Below are 17,877 nucleotides of genomic sequence, written 5' to 3' on the forward strand. Positions count from 1 at the left end.
GGAAGCTTGTTTGAAAACACTAAGATTCGTGGTCCTGAAAGAGCAGTCTCTTGGGGCATCAAGATTGTTTGGTCCTTTTTTTTTTAAATACTAATTTATGGAAACATAATTGACATACCATACAACTTACTATATAAAGTTTGGTTGTTGTTGTTTATTCAGAATTGTGCAATCATCACCATTTTAGAAATATTTTCACTACTCAAAAAGAAACCCAATGCCCTTAATCTATGCTCTTCAATCTCCCCATTCCTCCTAGCTCACTCTAGGCAATCTACTTTCTGCCTCTATATATTTGCCTATTCTGGACATTTCATAGAAATGGACTCATGTGATATATATCCTCTTGTGACTGGCTTATTTAGCATAGTGTTTTTGAGATTGACCCATGTAACAGCATGTATCAGGACACCCTTTCATTTTATAGCCTAATAATATTCCATCATACATATCTACCTCATTAAATATTGTATATATTTGAAGTGTACAATATGATGTCTTGATATATCACATTTGGTTTTTCCATACATCAGTTGATGGACACATGGGTCCTTCCCATCCTTTGTCTATTGGGAATAGTGCTGCTAGGAACATTTATGTTCAGGAGTTTGTATGAATGGATGTTTTCAACTTTCTCAGATTAAAAAACTCACTTGTTCTTTCATCTCATTGATAACATCAATATCCATACTGATGAAGAGCCTAAAAGCATGTATGCATTGACTCTAGAAAAATCATGGAGGATAAGGAGCTGGCTGCAGAAAGAGAGGCACAGAGATGTTAATTGTTCTACCTCTGGTCAGAGCCACTAACTACGTGAGGTCATGGAGGAGGGAGTTACATCTAGCACTCATGATAATCTGCCACCACAATGTTTATAACTTTAGGGAAAAAAAAAGATGCCAGGGAACTTTTGTTTAAAATAAGTAGAATTTTAAAATGCCAACATGTATTCACACACCACCACTTTTAACTTGATCAGGTTCTTGCTTATTCACTCTCTGCCTTGTGTCTTCTAATTCTCCAGTGAAGACCATGGCTTCCCTTTTGGTTGAATTAAGTCCTCCCTTCCCCCCAAATTCACCTTGTCCTTACGGAAGGGGACTGATGACTTTGTAGGGAGTTTTAGAGTTTTTTCAAGGACTTCTCTTGTGTTGCAGCTGCAGCTCACAGAGTGCTGTGTATGGGAAACATGTATCTGTCCAGTGCTGTGGTACCATACTGTCTGGGCACTCTGGTCTGCTCACTATCTGTCACCAAGTATGTGTGTGGCTAAGATGCTGAGAGTCAGAGGTTGCTCCGGGCACCTAGTAAGTCGAACCATATGAAATTGCCAACATTAATCAGTTTCTGGACTATAAGAGTGGTGATTTCATATGGCTCATGTGATTTAACCTGCCAGTCTGAAGTGCCCTCTTCCTTTCCTTCTGGTGTTCCTCTCAGTGGCACAGATCCTGTGCTCTATGAAACCTTTCTGTCCATCCAGCCCAGCAGGTTTTCTCACCCAATCTTCTAGCATGGCCATTCTCCAGATGCTCAATCTGGTGCCCAGAGACATGAGTGGAGAAAGGGGAGAGTACTGAGCTGGGAGTCAGGACGCACAAGCTCAGGCCCTGGCTTCTCACTCTCTGCCTTCTTCCTCACCCAGCTCCTGGCCCCCATCCTGCTCCTTCCAATCGCAAGCCCCTGTAAGTACAGAAGTGCTCCACTATGCTTGACTTCAAATCTGTTCCATTACCTTGTACATACAAAGGGTGGATCTTTTGAGTCCTGACTGGAAGATACAGCCTCATCTGCCACTGCTTCTGCTCCAGCCTCACCCAGCTGTTAGCAGTGCCTTGCATGCACCTGTGCACTCACACCAGGACACCCTGTCACCTGCTCCTCCTCTACTTGGAAGATTTAGTGCACCTCTTTCTCTCAGCTACCTCTGACTATCTTTTAAGACTCTCATCTTTGGGTCTCTGGGCTGTCATTGTGCAATCATCACCATTTTAGAAATATTTTAGAAATATTTAGAAATAACCCTTTCTCTCTGTTCCCATTTCCTTGTGCTTCTGTGTTTTCTGGCACCATTATCTGCATTTTAATTGCCTCCTTGCATATCTGTCCCTGTCTTCCTTTCTCAGCAGTTGGCTTGCAACAATATCATCAGATACATTCTTTAACCTATGATGACAGGATAGAAGAGTCAGTAAACTCTTGTGTTAATAGAACTAAGTAGTGTGCTGTGACTCAGTTTCCTCATTTTGTAGAAATGGTCCAGAAATTTTGGTTTTACCCCGTGGCCTTCTCTAAGCCCTCATTTTCTTCCTGAGAAGCCAGAGGGAGTTGGTTTTGAAGGCTCTTTGAATTCCTAGAGGAATGCCTGAGAACCTGGGATACAGAGCCTTTCCCTTTCAGAACCTCACACAAGGATCTCTGCGACGCAGGGAAATAGATGGGAGATGATTGCCTAAATGGAAGCTTCCAAGAAATTTGGAGGATGATTTTGTTCTGTTCCTCTTATAAATTTCATTGTAATTCAGTTAGTGTTTGCGGGGCAACTAGGAAGCACGTGCCAGTGTTAGGCACAGCGTCATGATAAAAAGTTGTATACCTCGTCTTCTGGATTTCCTGTGACTGCTACATTTTAAGTTAGTCTACAATGGCTCGACCAACTGCTGCCCCTCTGGCCGTTCACTCCCGCCAGAATCAGCGAACACGTTGGGAGAGACTGGCCCATGTCCCATCCACAAATTTGTAGCCACTCTCCTACTGGGTCTGTGTCCACCACTGAGCTTGCGAGGTTGGCCAAACAGGACCTCGGCCCGGGCGCCCTCTGGCGGCGGCGCACGGAAGCTCCGGCCCGGCAGGGAGCTGGCAAGGGGAAGGAGGAGGGAGGAGGGAGGAGGAGGCGCGGGCTGGGGAGGAGAGGAAAAAGTTGCGCTGGGAAGTTTGGAAAGTTGGGAAGTGGCTGCTGCGGGCTTCGCCTCCCTCCGCGCGTGTGTGAGGGAGCGAGCGCGGCAGCGAGAGGGGAACTAGNCGAGCGCCTGCCCCGCCACTCTCCCGCCCGCCCGGGCACTCCAGCCTTTGGGGCGACTGTTTGAGTCCTGCCTTCCGCACCCATCTCAGCCCGCTCGCTCTACCTCTGCCCGCTGGGCGCAGTCTTGGGCGCCCTTCCTGGCTTTTGCCTGTCCTGGCTCTAGCTCGGAACCCAGCCGGAGCTGAGATGGGGCGCTCCCTCTCTCCCATTCCTTCTCTACTCCCTGACACTCTCGGGCTCTCCTCTAGACTTTAGGTCCTGTTTGGACGTTTCCTCTCCGTGTGCCGCCCCCCCCCCCCCAGACTCTCTTTTTTTCTGACTTTTATTCTGGCCTTATCCTTCCTTATTCTTGCTGCCCATTTCTGACTGTCTTCTCAGATTCCTTCCAAACCCCTTCGCGCTTACATTCACACACTCTGTGCCTCTTCCCCGGCTTCCCTCCCTCTCCCTGCCCTCCTATTCTAACCTAAGGCAAACTTTCTCCTGGTACTGGATCCTACTTCTCTCTTCCTCTGCAGTCCAGGCCCCAGCACCTACTGTCCCAAGTGCCTCAGTTTGGCGAAAAGGGGGAAGAGTCCAGAGGAGAGGAAAAGTAAATGCCAGGACACGCTGGCCTAATATTTCTTTGGGGGGTGGAAAAAGTTACTGGTTCTCCTAACTTTCTTTCCAAAATGAAAAATCTCTTGATTTTCTTTAAGTGTTAATTAATTCATTGGCAGTAACCCTGAATTGGAGGCCAGGAGATCAAGAAATTGTGTTGTATGGTCTTCCTTCACTGCCCTTTTAGCAGGGAATTCATTGACCTTGGGCAAGGTGCACCTCCAACAGACTGACTTGTACAGAAACAGGGAGCACATTAGCTGGCTGGGCACTCCGTCTATTTCCAGTAAGCTGGGATTTACAATTTTTGCTTATTAGTAAAGTAAGGTTCTATTCCTCTACCTGCCCAACACATACTTTTCATTTGTGCCAGATCATTCAGCACTTCAGGGATTTTTTCTGGATGGAAGAATGGCGTTGCCTGAGAGAAAATGATATTCCCCTTTACATTCCCATGCCCACTGACCCTAATCTGAATCTGGAGAACTGGCCCTGGTCTGTGTGCCCCTGCACACACACACAACCCTAATGGGAGCTTAGGTCATAGAAGATGACAGAATTGGGGATAAAGACCAGGTATACATTTTTGATGCAGGAGCCTGGAAAGCATCCAGAATGTGTACATTTCTTGGGATTAATTCTATGGAATCCTCTCTTCTCAAACCAGAAATTGAGACTTGACTTGGCTTTGCGAGGTTTTAAAGCACTTTCTCATCTATGGTCTCAGCTATTGGAGCAAAGTAGCTAACACCCCAGACCTGCCCTCCAAGAAGAAAACTGTATCCACCCTGGTGAATGGGAAGTAGCTGTTGAAATAGGTGTGCTATTTTTAATAGGTGTTCTGCTTTCAAAGTGCTCTTGGCATATGTCTTCTAATGGTTGGATTTAAAAGTTATATGACTTCCTCCCTTCTTGCCAGAGCAGGACTCTTGGTCCCCCTCTCCCCACCTTCCACATGAAACACCAGGGAAGGTTTGCCTTGGCCCAGTATGAATGTTCTCAGGTGGTGTGGCAGTGCTTGGCTCTCACAGTGAAAGCTGGTCATAATGAGAGCTTCCCTTCATTGCCCACTTCCTCTGTGCCAGGCACTGCTCAGAGGACGTCATTACATATATTGTATCTTTCAATCCTCCCAACAGCCCCTGCTCTCACTCCCATTTTACAGATGAGGAACTGAGTCTGTGGGAAGAGAAATGATTCGCTCCAGATCATGCATCTAAGATAGGGCAAAGCCGGGATTCCAGTATGGGTCTTTCCGCTTCCAAAGCTCTTGCTCTTTGCCACAGCCCAAGTGAGTCTTTGCCTTCTGTCCCACCTCCCCTCCCACTCCTCTGTGCCAAGCCTGGCTCTCCTCTGCTGCCTTCAGCCTCACTGCCTCTCCTCTCCTCTCCTGCAGCAGAGGGACCTGAATTCTTTCCTGTGGACTATTCGGCGTCACCCCCCAGCCTACCTGTTTGGCACCATCCATGTCCCCTACACCCGCGTTTGGGATTTCATCCCTGACAACTCCAAGGCGGCCTTCCAGGCCAGTGCCCGCGTCTACTTCGAGCTGGACCTGACAGACCCCTATACTATCTCTGCACTGGCCAGCTGCCAGCTGTTGCCGCACGGAGAGAACCTGCAGGATGTGCTGCCCCGAGAGCTCTACTGGCGCCTGAAGCGCCACCTGGACTATGTGAAGCTGATGATGCCATCATGGATGACTCCTGCTCAGCGGGGCAAGGGGCTGTACGCGGACTACCTGTTCAATGCCATTGCAGGCAACTGGGAGCGCAAGAGGCCTGTGTGGGTGATGCTCATGGTGAACTCTCTCACGGAGACGGACGTGCGCTCTCGTGGTGTGCCTGTGCTGGACCTCTACCTGGCCCAGCAGGCCGAGAAGATGAAGAAGAGCACAGGGGCTGTGGAGCGGGTGGAGGAGCAGTGCCATCCACTCAATGGGCTCAACTTCTCCCAGGTAGGCACGCTCACTAGCTTGGAGCTGGCAGCCAGAGCCAGGTCTTTCCCCTAAGGAAGAGCTTCTTTCTGGCTCTGGGGCTGCTTTGGTGGGATGAGGAAAGGGTGCATGCCAGAGTTTGGGGTAAGAGAGTGTTTGCTTGTATTTCAGGGTTACCTGTTGGGGATATCCACTTCGTACTTGCTGTGCTTGCCTGAGCAGAAAGAATTTCCCTGGGAGCATCAGAGTGATGGAAAACAAAAAGAGGGGGTTGCCAGTTTGTGTCAGGCTTTGCCAAAGCCATGGTGTCTGGAGAGCAAGAGGCTGTTGTGAGGCTCTTGTGTGGACAAATACCTGGAGCGGTGGTGTTGTACAGAGGAGGACATGGTGCCTGGGCTGGGCTGGCAGGGGACGTGTCCTGGACCTGCCCTTTACAAGCACTGGTTTGCTGTTTCAGATTAAGCACTACAGAATTTCCTGGGCCTTTACTAAACTCTGAGACTGCTTCCTTAAGACTGGGAGAAAGTCAGCAAAGAGACTTTGGGGGTTAATAATTTCAGAGACATGTGTTTGCTTAAAGGTTGACAGTTCTGATTTCTGAACCTCATGAGTGGGGGCAGAGAAAAGGGAGGGGCTTAACAGGTTTAAAGTCTCTGACTGCCAGAGACCTGAGCCAGCAAAATGTCATTAAAGGCCTTCTCTATGGGCAGAGGTCACTCGCAACTCACTGGCCCCAAACTCAACTCTGAGGCCCTGGGAACAATGAGTTCACATCTGTGCCCTGAGAAAGGGGCTGTCGTTCCCAGGATGGGGACTCCTAGGCTGGTGGCTCCTGCAAGGAGGCCTCAAGAGGGGGTTCAGGCCAAAGTCCCCAGAGCGGTGAGGCCCTGAAAGGTGCATGCTCCGCATTAAGGAGACAGCACCATAAGATGATGGGACCAGGAACGATCTACCACTGGGATCAGACCTGCCCGCTGATCCTCAGATGTTGCAAGCTCTTCACCAGGGAAACCATGGCAGAAACCGATCCCCCTTTCCGAGATCTCTGGCCTTTGTTTTTCCAGGGGAAATGCAATATTGTCCCCAGGGAGGTAAGAAGCCAGATTGATTTGCCGGCCAAATGAAAGGCGGGTTTGTCGGTTCTCCTGCTGGCTCTCCCATAATTGTGGAGTCCTTACCCAGAGGGGCCCGGTGGCAGGAATATTGGGGCAGTTAGTCACGCCCCGCAGGGTTCTGACTACGCCTGACTCCTTCTCCACGGGGGAAAATCCTGCGTATTCTCTGGCCCAGTGTTGATTCCTCTGAACATAGCGGCTCTCTCCCTCTGAAGTGACTTTTCCCTTGCCAGCCTCGGGAGCTGATATTATCTGTGTTGGGGCCCCCCAGCGCTCACCGCCCATCTCATTTTGGAGGCAGGTTTGTGGGGGGCCTCTCTGCTCAGAGGCCTCATGTCTGGCCTTATATCTTTTTTAGGCTGGGGAGGCGGGGGATCCACCATCATTCTCAACACCCTCTTTGTACCAACCACAGAGGAATCCAGCGAGGGCTGAGGGGAGCCCTCCAGTGCTCTGCTTAAACAGCCCCTGGCTTTAATCTGTCTCTCTTAAAACAACAAAACTATCTTTTCTTTGGGGTCTGGAAATGCTGCTGTACAACCAAATGACAGCTCTGCTAGGTTGAAAACATTTGCTGGGAAGTGTGTAAGGTTATGTTTTAGGAAAAGTTCCTGAGAGCCATTCATCGGCCGGCAAGGAGCCCGCTGACAGTCTCCAAAGCCCATGTTTGAAGATCAAACAGACTCCAATTTCTATTTCAAAAACGTACCCATCCCATCTCCAGCGTAGGCCGGCTCTTCAAATTGTTCTGGGGGTCCAGCCTCTCACTAGGGCTGCAGAAAGCAAGTTCCAAACAAAAGAAACCAGGTCTCCTCTTGGCTCCCTAATCTACACACCCTTCACCACCTGCCAGAGTGCCTGACTGGCCAATTTGTTCTGTTATCATTTTGGACCGAGGTGATGAAATCTCTCCTCCAACCCCTTGGGCAGACGTGGGCTAACTGGAAAAGGTGGGATTAAGAACCTGGGCAGATGGGGTCATTAAGGATCCCCAAACTCAAAGTTAGAAATGCAACAGCCTACTCAGTAAAATTGCATGCGCGCATGCACAGTTTGATATGAACATCTGTGATGCATTATTGTACCGAAATATCTGTTAAGTGCATCAGATTTTTATTTTTTCTTTCCTCGAAGCATTACTGTTATTGCAAAATATTTGGTTTTGGGGGGGGCAGTGAGAGAGGAAGGCTAGAAAAAAGGCTTAAAAGAGTCACTTTCTGTTAAGGTCTGAGATTTTAGTTTTAATTTTGGTGTTACAAAAAATTTTTATAGACATATTTTTTTTTTTTCTGGGAAGAAGCAGTTTTGCTTCTTAAGCAGAGAAAGAAAGATTTAGTTTGGGGACTTCAGGGCCTGGAGGAACCCCTGAAAAACTGGAAGGCTGGTAACTGATCTTGCCTAGCTTGGAAGGTCAGGTCTGTTGGTAGGTTTTGATCTTTCATTTCAAAATAACTGAAAGTGCCAGACCTAGCATCACCATGACTTTGCCATGTGACCTTGGACAAGTCAGTTCCTCTCTCTGGGCCCTGTTTTCTCTGTCTCTGAAATGAGACACCAGGATTAGGTCATCTTTCAAGCCCCTTCCAGCCCTGACATTCCGTAGGATGATTCTAATCAATTCCACGTGCCAGGCACCCTGCAGGAAGCTCCACATGCATTTCCATTTCATTGAATTCCCACAGCAACCCTATAGCTTTCTAAGGTGGGCACCCAGAAAGGTTGATGACTTGCCCAAGGTCACGTGGCTAATAAGGAGCAGAGCCCATCTGCCTGCCTCTATATGAAGGATGTGCTCTTCTTGACATTGGTACTGTTTCTTTAGACTTCTGTCTAGGTATCTGTTATTCTGCTGTATACTTCCTTTAGGGCTTAAAATTTTATTTCTTAGTGATTTTGTACTTGTAGAGACATTATTTCCTTTGGTTGTGAGGCTGGAGAGGGGATGGTGAAGGCTGATCCTCTGAAGAGTGTGGCTTCCTCGTGTGTTGTAGGCAGCTCAGCCTGGTGGGAGACTTGTATATATAAGCTTGGGCGAGACTTGGTATCCCCATCTAACCTATCCAATGGGATGGTAGCTGCCAGTCTTTTAGAGTGGAGCTGGTTTTATGAGTATGTGAGAAGACACTCCCTGTAGAAGGTTGTTGAGAAAGTAAATGACTTCCTGCATGATGGTTCTGAGCTTGGCAAAGAGTAACTAGCCCCGGGGAAGAGGAAGGCTACATGGGAAGCCACCATGTATTTCTTCCAGCAGCTGTATCCACTGTCCAACCTTTGCTGAGCAAACTGAAACTGGAATATTGAGAGGTAGTGATGAGGCCCTGCCTTTGAGGGCCTGGGATACCTGAGCCTTGAGCCCAGATCTTATGACAATCTTGAGACCTGTAGATTCCTATCAGTTCTGCCTGCTGCTTCAAGGGACTGATGCTGGCTGTCACTACTCCCTCTGGGAATCTCCAGTCCTCCCCGACCATACCCCTGTAAGTGGGGGCACTGGATGAGAAGACGTTTTAAGTTATATGGTGCTCCAAGATATAATAAGAAAACAAGGATACTGCCATGCTGTGCCTTAGCCAGTCTGCTGGTGCCACCCATCCAGTGTGTGTAGAGCCTGAGCTCTGGGACAGGCCTGCCAAACATGTCCAAAATGTTTGTAAAACTAGAGCTAGAAACCACAAAATTACCTGCTGAACTTTGTCTCTGTGCTGGGTGCTACATTAGATCTCACATGTATGTGATGTCTCATCCTCATGGCAATGCTGCAGGGTCAATTGTCATATCTGTTTTAAAGACAGAAAATTAAAACTTGAAAAGGTTGGGTCATTTGGCTGTGATTACATAGACAGGCTAGGTAGACTCCAGGGTCAGATTCAGGTGTGTCCATTGCTAAAGCCTGTGCTTTCCAAGCATCTCAGAGATGAATTGATTATTGTTTTTAATAGTCAAGCAGCTTTATGTGGTGGATTTGTATGTGTATGTGTGGTGTGTGTGTGTGTGTGTGTGTGTGTGTGTTTGTGTGTAAGTGTATGGAGGGGGAGATTTTCATTTCTTGCTAAAAAAAGCAAAATAGAGAAAGAGAAATAATTGAAAAGTGCTGAAACTGATTTTCTCCCGGGTTTATAAATTGGATCTGAAGGTAATTCTAAAATAGGAGTTTCCAAAGACATTCTGGGCACCAGCTGCCTCCTTGGAATGCATCTCCAGCTTTCCAAGGGACCACTGCGAAGGCGGCCGCCCTAATACAAGCTAAGACTGAACAGTTGAATAAAGAAAGATCTCCTCGGTTTATAGTCAAGGTTCCCATATCTACACCCTGGGGGGCCAGCAGGTATTAGTAAATATTTGCAGAATGAAGGAATTAACACCAAATGGTCAGAACCCGTGATATGACCTTCCCTAATTCCCTTTTACCATCCAGCACTGCTGAATGAATGAATGTGTGAAGAAAGAAGCATAGGGCACAGTGAGGAGCACCTTTCTTGGACTTCAATCACTCCGTGCCTTACATAAAGGACACAAAATACCAAAGTCATCCAATGGGTTGTCTTAGCCTATCGGAGATACTATAAGAAAATCCCTTACACTGGGTGATTTATGAACAGTGTTAATTTATTGCTCACAGTTCTGGAGGCTGAGAAGTCCAAGACCAAGGTGCCAGCAGATTCAGTGTCTATAGAGGCCTGTTCTTCATAGATGGGTCTCCTCTGTGCCTTCACGTGGCAGAAGGGGAAAAGGGAGTAACAAGCCTCTTTATTAGGGCATTAGTCAAGATTCAAATAGATACTTATCTTTACCCAATTACTACCTTGCCTATGACTTTGGGATAGACCTTTCCCTCTGTAGGTCTAAGTTGTCCCCTTGTCCCATGAGAGGTCGGCTAGGTTATTTCCAGTGCCCACCCAATTCTGCCATCTGTGGTGCTCATCCTTTGCCTTTGTTTCTTAGATTAAACTAACCCCCATTGAGCCTGAGTTTTCTATCATTGGCCACTTGTCTTTGGTGGGCTGCTGCTGATACCTACTTGTCCTGGGACCTGTTAGTTCTGGTGGGTGATTCTGCTGCTGGTCTGCAGAGCAGAGGGTACCCAGCCTGTTGCGGCATAGCCTCTGGTCACTGCCCAGGCTTGATTCTCTCTTTACTCTATGGCTCTTCTCCCTCCCTCAGTTCCTCAGTCATTCAGCCAGAACACTTCAGTGCAGGATCTGGGAGCAGAGACCTGGGAATGGCATAGTTTTTGCCTGTGGAGAGCTCATCACCTGAAATGTGAGCATGACTAGCACTCTGTTACAGCTGTGTGACTGAGGCATGCAGCGTCTGATATTATCTGTACTATGTCCTGGCTCTTCATTCTTCATCAAGAGACCATGTTCTTCCTTTATCTTCCTTTCAAAAATCAATCTCTGATTTCCCATCTCCAAGAATGGCCATTCTTGAGTGCTCCAGCCCTCTCTGAGCCTCCACAGCAGCCCTCAAATCCACAGCATTAGGCCCTACCATCGGGCCTCCTGTGGGATCTATATGCTCTCCACAGAATGAAGGGCGCACACACCTCCCCCAAGGCAGCTGGGTACCCCTGGAGGACCTCAAACCATGGCTTCAGCATGGTCTATTTCAGAAGTCATCCTGAGTGCGAGAGCCCCTCAGTCAGGGTTGGAGTAAATATAGGCTGGCCTGGGCTGCACCTTGAGAGTACAGAACCTGAACTGGAAAGCAGGCTTCCTCTCCCCCCACCTGAGCTTCTGCAGCCATCACATCTACTATGCCTCCCGCACAGCGCCCTCTGGCTGGGAGCTATTCAGCAAATGTCTGTCACATGGTGTGGAAGTCCCTTGGGTGACCCCTGAACATGCATATACTCAGATTCTTTGCAAACAGGGGGCTAATGGCCAGCAGGCTCTGTACATCCCCTCTCTGTGACCTGGTTGATTCAGACCTTAACATCTAATGTCTCATCTGAACTTAGAGGGGGACAAACTCAGAGGCAGGAGAATAGGATGACTTAAGAATTTCTGTCAAAGGAACATGAGGCCCTAAAGTCAGAGGTGACCAAGAGGTCATGAAATCTTCTAGCATTAAATCAGAAACTCACAGTAAGAGACTTCCAGGCTCAGAGAATCTCCATCCCTAAGCCCCAAACTTTGAGGCTCCAGGAACCAAAGAATGGTGAAATCTTAGAACGTTAGGCTCAGAGACATTGGGGGACTGGAAGAATCTTCATGTCATGAAATCCTAGCCTCTTAGCTTTGAAGAATTTTCAGCTCATTGACACTTGACACGGACTTCTAACATCTTAGAGTTGGAAGGGGCCAGTTCTCCAGAATTCCAAGAAGCCCATCTGCACACACATTGTCTGATCTCCTTTCCCCAACTTGCTCTCCAATCCCTGGCCAGAGAGAGAAAGCCATACCAGCAAAGCACTTTCTGATAGAGATAAAAATGGGAGCATGCCTTTGTTAATAGTTCCCATTTGGACATCTCTCAAAGCCAGGACGAGGTCGCCTGGTAATGCAGCTTTCCTAGGGAGGAAACTAAAGAATGCCGGCAACACAGCAGCCTGCCAGCCGGACTGCTGACGTTCTTTTCCCCTTGAGTTTGCTTCTAAATATTATCCACTTCACTCCCTTTTATCTCCCATCACTGGCTCTCTGTCCGCCCACTTAATCCACAGGCAGCCGGTGGCCCAGCCTTCAGTTCTGCTTAGCGGCTGCCAAGCCGTCTCGCCAGGATCCTCCAGGATCCTCAGGCTTTTAAATCTGTGCAGTATATCCGTTGGAATACAAGACTGTTGCCCCAAGCTTGGAAACGCCTTGCTTCTGCTAGGCCCCCTCCTTCTCCAGGAATTTCCTCCTTTTCTCTTCTAACATCTGAATCCAGAGATTTTCAAGGCTTAGCTCAAAACTGTACCTCCTCCAGGAAGTCTTCCTAGAATGCTCCCAGGTCTAATCTGCTCCAGAAGACTTGAACCAAAGCTTTCCTTAATTCCCTTCATGGAGTTCCTTTATGGCATTTTATGATGTTCTTTCAGCATGCCTGTATTTTACTTTATAATTTTTACTTGGGCAGTCTTTCTTTCCTGATCCGAATGTACTCATAATTGATTCCAAAATCGGGCTGAATAGGCTCCAGTTCTGAAGTCGGGCTTTGTGGTGTATTCTGTGGTTGGGAACTTGGCAGCTGTGGATGCTGAAAAGGGAGGATATCTTGGCCTCTGTGTCACATAAGCCCACAGACTCCCCACATGAGACATGTCCAGTACTTCGGTTCTGTCACTGGGTCACTTGGTGAGGACTTTGTAGCATCCATGAGTCTGTTGGATTTGTCACTCTCCATGTGGGATATTTTATTGTTTTCTTTACCTGTGACTTGTGAACAAAGGCCTCTTTTTTCCTCTTCTTTAGTACCTGGGACACTTGAGCCTCTCCAGGCTCACTCCATCCTCCATTTATTTTCATTTTAAAGTGTTTATCTTCCTCTCACTTTCATAGTTAGGGGGCTCCAGTGATGGTGGGCCACGGGGTTCCATGGAGTCCCCTCCCTCCCTCTCACATGCAGTACTTGGTCATGCCTCTGTGCATTCGCTTGTGCTGTTCCCTCTATTTGAAAATCGCTTCCAGTTTTTATTGTCTGGCTAACTTCTACTCCTCTGAATTGTTGAAGGTTCCTGGTGGCTGCCCTCATTAAAATCCTGGGCTCTTCAAACAAATGCTAATTTATAGCAAGACTTTTATTCCTGGTCACCAGATTGGACTTCGTCCTGTGGCCTGATGCCACCTGATACAACTCAGTAGTTTGAGTTTAGGTGCAACAATGGGATTGGCTTTCAGGACTGTGTTTTGAAAGGATTGGTGAGTGAGTTGTACTGAGCCACACTGAATGCCTGGCTACCTAGGAGATCATCAGACTAGGCTATAAAAGTCAGGGCCCTGGGGCCATCTCTGAAGGAGAGCCTAGGGCCTTGGAACATGTGGGTCTCTACATCTGCATCCTTGCTAGATTCTGTGTCTTCCCCTGACTCAGGCAAGGTGGCTTGTGGGGGAACCTGCCAGCCTTTGGACCAGCATGTGACCACCCTCCATCTCTTGCAGGCAGTACACAGATCTCCCTGCCCGGAGGCCCCCAGACCTTGTCACCTTTTACTCCTGGGATTCTCTCTGTTTTCTTTCCATTGAGTCAAGGAGAGCAGGAGGAAGCATTTGAATTTACTCTTAACTTGCTCTGATCTCTTGAACATGTATTCTCTGCACAAAGCTCCCTCCCCACCTCCCTTATTCACAGCAACATTCTGATCTGATTCTACCTTTAGAAGCCAAAATCAGTCTTTTTTATAAATTCTCACATCATGGGCAGACTCAGCTCAGTAGCCCCCTCCACTGGAAAGTCTCTAGGCATTGGCCCACCATATCCCAGTGCTCCTTCAGTATCCAGAATTGATGCACTTAGCAGTGTAAGTACCCTCGGGCAATTTCAATTTCTGTCTTTGCCTCCGTTTCCTTAACTATCAATTTCATAGAATTGCTGTGAGGATTAAGTAGTGTAAAGCACTGTAGTAAGTGCAGACCCGTAAGTACTCAGCAGATACTAGCTCATTGTAATTTTTTCATTTAAAAAATTATCATCATTGCAATTGTTCCAGAAATGTTTTTTAGTTTCTACTCTGTGCCAGATACAGGATATGTGCAGGAGGTAGAGTAATGAGCAAGAGTAGCCATTCTGTTGCCCAGGTGCATCCTTTCTGGGTAGTGGGGCTGGCAGTCAGACAGGCCTTTTGCTGCAGCAGATGAGGTCAGGTAAGATTGTGGGAGCACAGGAGATGCAGTTTCCCCAGCCCTGGGAAGACCCAGGAAGGCTTCCTACAGGCTTCCTGATGTAGGTGGCCTGGGGAAGCCAGATAGGAAGGAATCAAAAATTAGCCAGGTGAAGGACACTGGCGGGGATCTAAGCTCCGGAAACTGGGGGTGCCTAAGGCAGCTGCAAGAGCACCAGGAGCGGTGCGTCTTGGGGTTTACTGAAGATCGGCCGCTCTGCATGTGTTGCAGCTAGAGTCCAGGCTAAATGAAATCTCCAGCCTGGTGCCTCTTCGCAACGCCGTTTGGAACAGCAGGCAGGGCAATGTCCAACTCCGTCTGGGGAGCCCTTGGACGCAAAGGAGCGCTACCTCGGTGCGCGGTTCCCGGTTCCCGCGGGGCTTGGCCGGGCGGCCGCGCCGCCGCGCCGCTTTCCTGCACCGGCTTCTGCGAGCGAGCGCAAGTGCACGTTTTCTAAGACAGCTGCGGGCGGGCGGCACAGGGCCGCAATGCGCACGTCCCCAGCTACGCCTTGGCCACGCAGCGGTGGCGACAAGGGCGGGGCCCGGAGGGCTGGCACCTCGAGGCAAGCCACAGCCGCTTTCCGCTGGGAGGCGGAGGCGGAGGCGGCGGCGGCGGAGGCAGGGGCGCACGACCAGCCCTGCTGGCCAAGCCAGGGTGCGAAGATAAAGGCCAGGCCTCCCCACTATCCCCTTAGTCCTCTGCTGTTTAAGGGATTTACCGCCTTCCTCCCTATTAGGGTTATTTAAAGTTTCCTGGCCAGTGTTATCTCCCAGGGACTTAATGGGCCTGGGAGGCCCTTAGTAATTTAAGCCTTGGGTCCCATTTAAAAACCCCTTTGAGCATGATACAAGCAGAGAAAGCCTTCTGGAAATCTCCCCCTCCCTCATCTTCTAGTATGCAAGGTTTCCCTTTCTGGCTGTTTGGCCTTGAGTCTGAGACAAAAGCCCCCTTGGCAATGATAATTTCTACCCTCTTTTGCCTGGTTGCAGTCTCCAGGGGGTTTTGCATGCCCCAAGGTGTTTTCTTTCTGCCCTCCTCTACTCTGCTTTCTCGTGGATCCCCTTTTTTTGTTGTTGTTGTTGTTTGTTTGTTTGTTTGCCAGTGCTGATCCTGAGCTCAGAAGCCGCACCAGGTTTGTTTCTGGTCACTGGTTCCTCCGGTACTGGGACTCTCAGTAGTCTCCCAGATCTCCAGTTGGGTGGCTGTGGCAGTCACTTGATTATGGACATGTTTGAGCACTGGGCTCTGTATTGGGGCTGAGATGCAGCTTGAAGAGCTGTAGATCTGTCATGGGATGGGTACACTGAGGTGCTTTGGATCCTCCCTGGGAACAACACTTGGTCATTTCGCTTGGGATGTTCAGTTCATTCAGCATGTAGAACCCCCATGTCCTGCTGAGGAGGGTGGTGAGAAAGGAATGCAGGTTTCCTGATGGAGGTGGGCTTAAGGGAGACTGCAGGTGGAATAGGATTTGGGCTCTGGAGCTGGGAGTGGAGAGGGCCATTCTGGGAGGAAGAAGATTCTTAAGCAAAGCATTCAATCTTGGGGATGGGAAAGTGTGTGGGGGTGGGGGGGCTTTCTACCCCTCCTTCAGTTGGCTTTGTGGCTTTGTCCTTTCCCTTCTCTACCCAGACCTCAAGAGAGCGATTGTTATTTAGTGTATATTATGTGCTAGGCCTCAAGTTTATCACTTTAAATTCCTAAAACAATGCTGAAAGGTAAGTATTATTTTCCCCATTTTGAGGAAATTGAGGATAAGTACTTTGTGCAAAATGATGGATCTGGGATTTCTGCTTAGATCTTTTGATGCCTTAAGCAAGAAACTGGGCTGCAGTTGGAATTCCATCTCCCCCACTTTGGCTGGATGGCTGAGATCTGTTTCCGCATCTGAAAAAAGTGAGGCTCACAATAGCATTTGCCCCCTGGGGTTGTTGTGAGGAATTAGTGAGATGAGGCCTGTCAGCCCCACAGCTGAGCACCGGGCACAGAGTAAGAGGTAATGATTGTTAACTGTAGTTAAATAGTGGTCATTATAGTTGTTGTTAGTATTGGCCTGTTTTCAGGCTGTATGTTGAGGTGAAGCCCATCTTATACAAAAGATGGTTCTCGATCTCTTGGTCTTGCTTACTGAGCATCATCCAGGACAGGGATGGGCAGCTGGGTGGCCTGATGGGAACTGTGTGGTCAGACCACCCAGAGCATGGTCGTTTTTTCCTGTCTGGAGTAATCATTCTGGCTTGGCTTCCCCATGGTCTCCTACTTTTTCTGGAGTGGAGACACAAAAAGGAGGGATTGAAAAGTTGGGCTGAGACCCCCAGCTCTAGCCTTAGCTTTTCCATGGATTAGATCCCATGACCTGGGGCTCTTCCCTGTTCGTGCATTGCTCAGAGAGGCGCCTGTTAAGAGCAGTAGCTGAGTTACTGGAAGAATCAGGTGGTATACAGCCCCGGGAGGACTACGAGCAAGTGCTCTGTGCTCTTAGCTCTAGTACGCATGCATTTCTCCTCTTTATCCTGAAGAGAAATATTTAGTGATCTGAATTAGATATTAGTAAATGGTCCACCCAGTCACTATTCTTTTGCTCATTTTGTTTATTTATTCATTTTGTTCACTTCCAAGAACCTCACTGTGCCATGCTGGGTTCCATATTCTGAGGGTTTAGAGATGAATGTGGAGATAGAGGGAAGGGAAGGGATTGATGTGACCTGAGGGAGAGGTCCACTGTGGCAGAATGCACTATCCCACCTCATCCTCATGTCAGGCTCTCAGGTGGATTCAGCCCCATTTAATGGGCGAGGAAACTGAGGCCCAGAGATTTAATCCACTTGCCTGGGGTCACACAGAAAATGTGTGGAAGATCTGGAGTTTAAACCTAGCAAGTTTGACTATAGAACCTATACTCGAAACTCTTCTGGCTCTAGTGAAAAGGGGGGGGGGGTGTGATCCAGAGAAGGAGGATGTTTAAATCAGCTTTTCCATACCTGTGACTAAAAGACCTGATGAGAACAATTTTTAGAGGAAGGAAAATTTATTTGGGGGAACACAGTTTCAGGGGTTGTAGTCCATAGATAGCTGGCTTCATTCCTTAGGGCTTGAGGTGAGGCAGGACATCATGGTGGAAGAGTGTAATGGAGGGAGGTGGCTTAAGATATCACACTATGAAGCGGAGAGAGATTCCACTCATTAGATAAAAATATGTACCCCAAAGGCATGGCCCCCATGCCTGCCTCCTCCAGACACTCCATGTCTGCCTTCAGTTACCACGACTCCATTGCGTCACCTCTAAACCTTTCTGCATTGTCTTATACATGAGCTTTTGGGGAACACCTAATATCTTAACCATAACAGAGGAGGAACTGGAATTTGAGAATGGGGGCAGCTCTTCTGAGACTGGAG

At 48.4% G+C, this 17,877-nt stretch overlaps 1 protein-coding gene across 1 annotated transcript in view; it reads left to right on the forward strand.

Moving 5' to 3' along the window:
- Nucleotides 1–1,517: 1,517 nt before the first annotated feature.
- Trabd2b (TraB domain containing 2B) overlaps nt 1,518–17,877 on the forward strand; it is a 221,360-nt gene continuing 205,000 nt past the window's right edge. The window contains exons 1-2 of the mRNA XM_048782692.1: nt 1,518–1,544; nt 4,851–5,582. Coding sequence (XP_048638649.1) covers nt 1,518–1,544; nt 4,851–5,582 — 759 coding nt within the window. The remainder of the gene's footprint in view (nt 1,545–4,850; nt 5,583–17,877) is intronic.

The sequence above is a fragment of the Marmota marmota genome, unplaced genomic scaffold, assembly GCF_001458135.2.
Source record: "Marmota marmota marmota unplaced genomic scaffold, marMar, whole genome shotgun sequence".
NCBI lineage: Eukaryota > Metazoa > Chordata > Mammalia > Rodentia > Sciuridae > Marmota > Marmota marmota.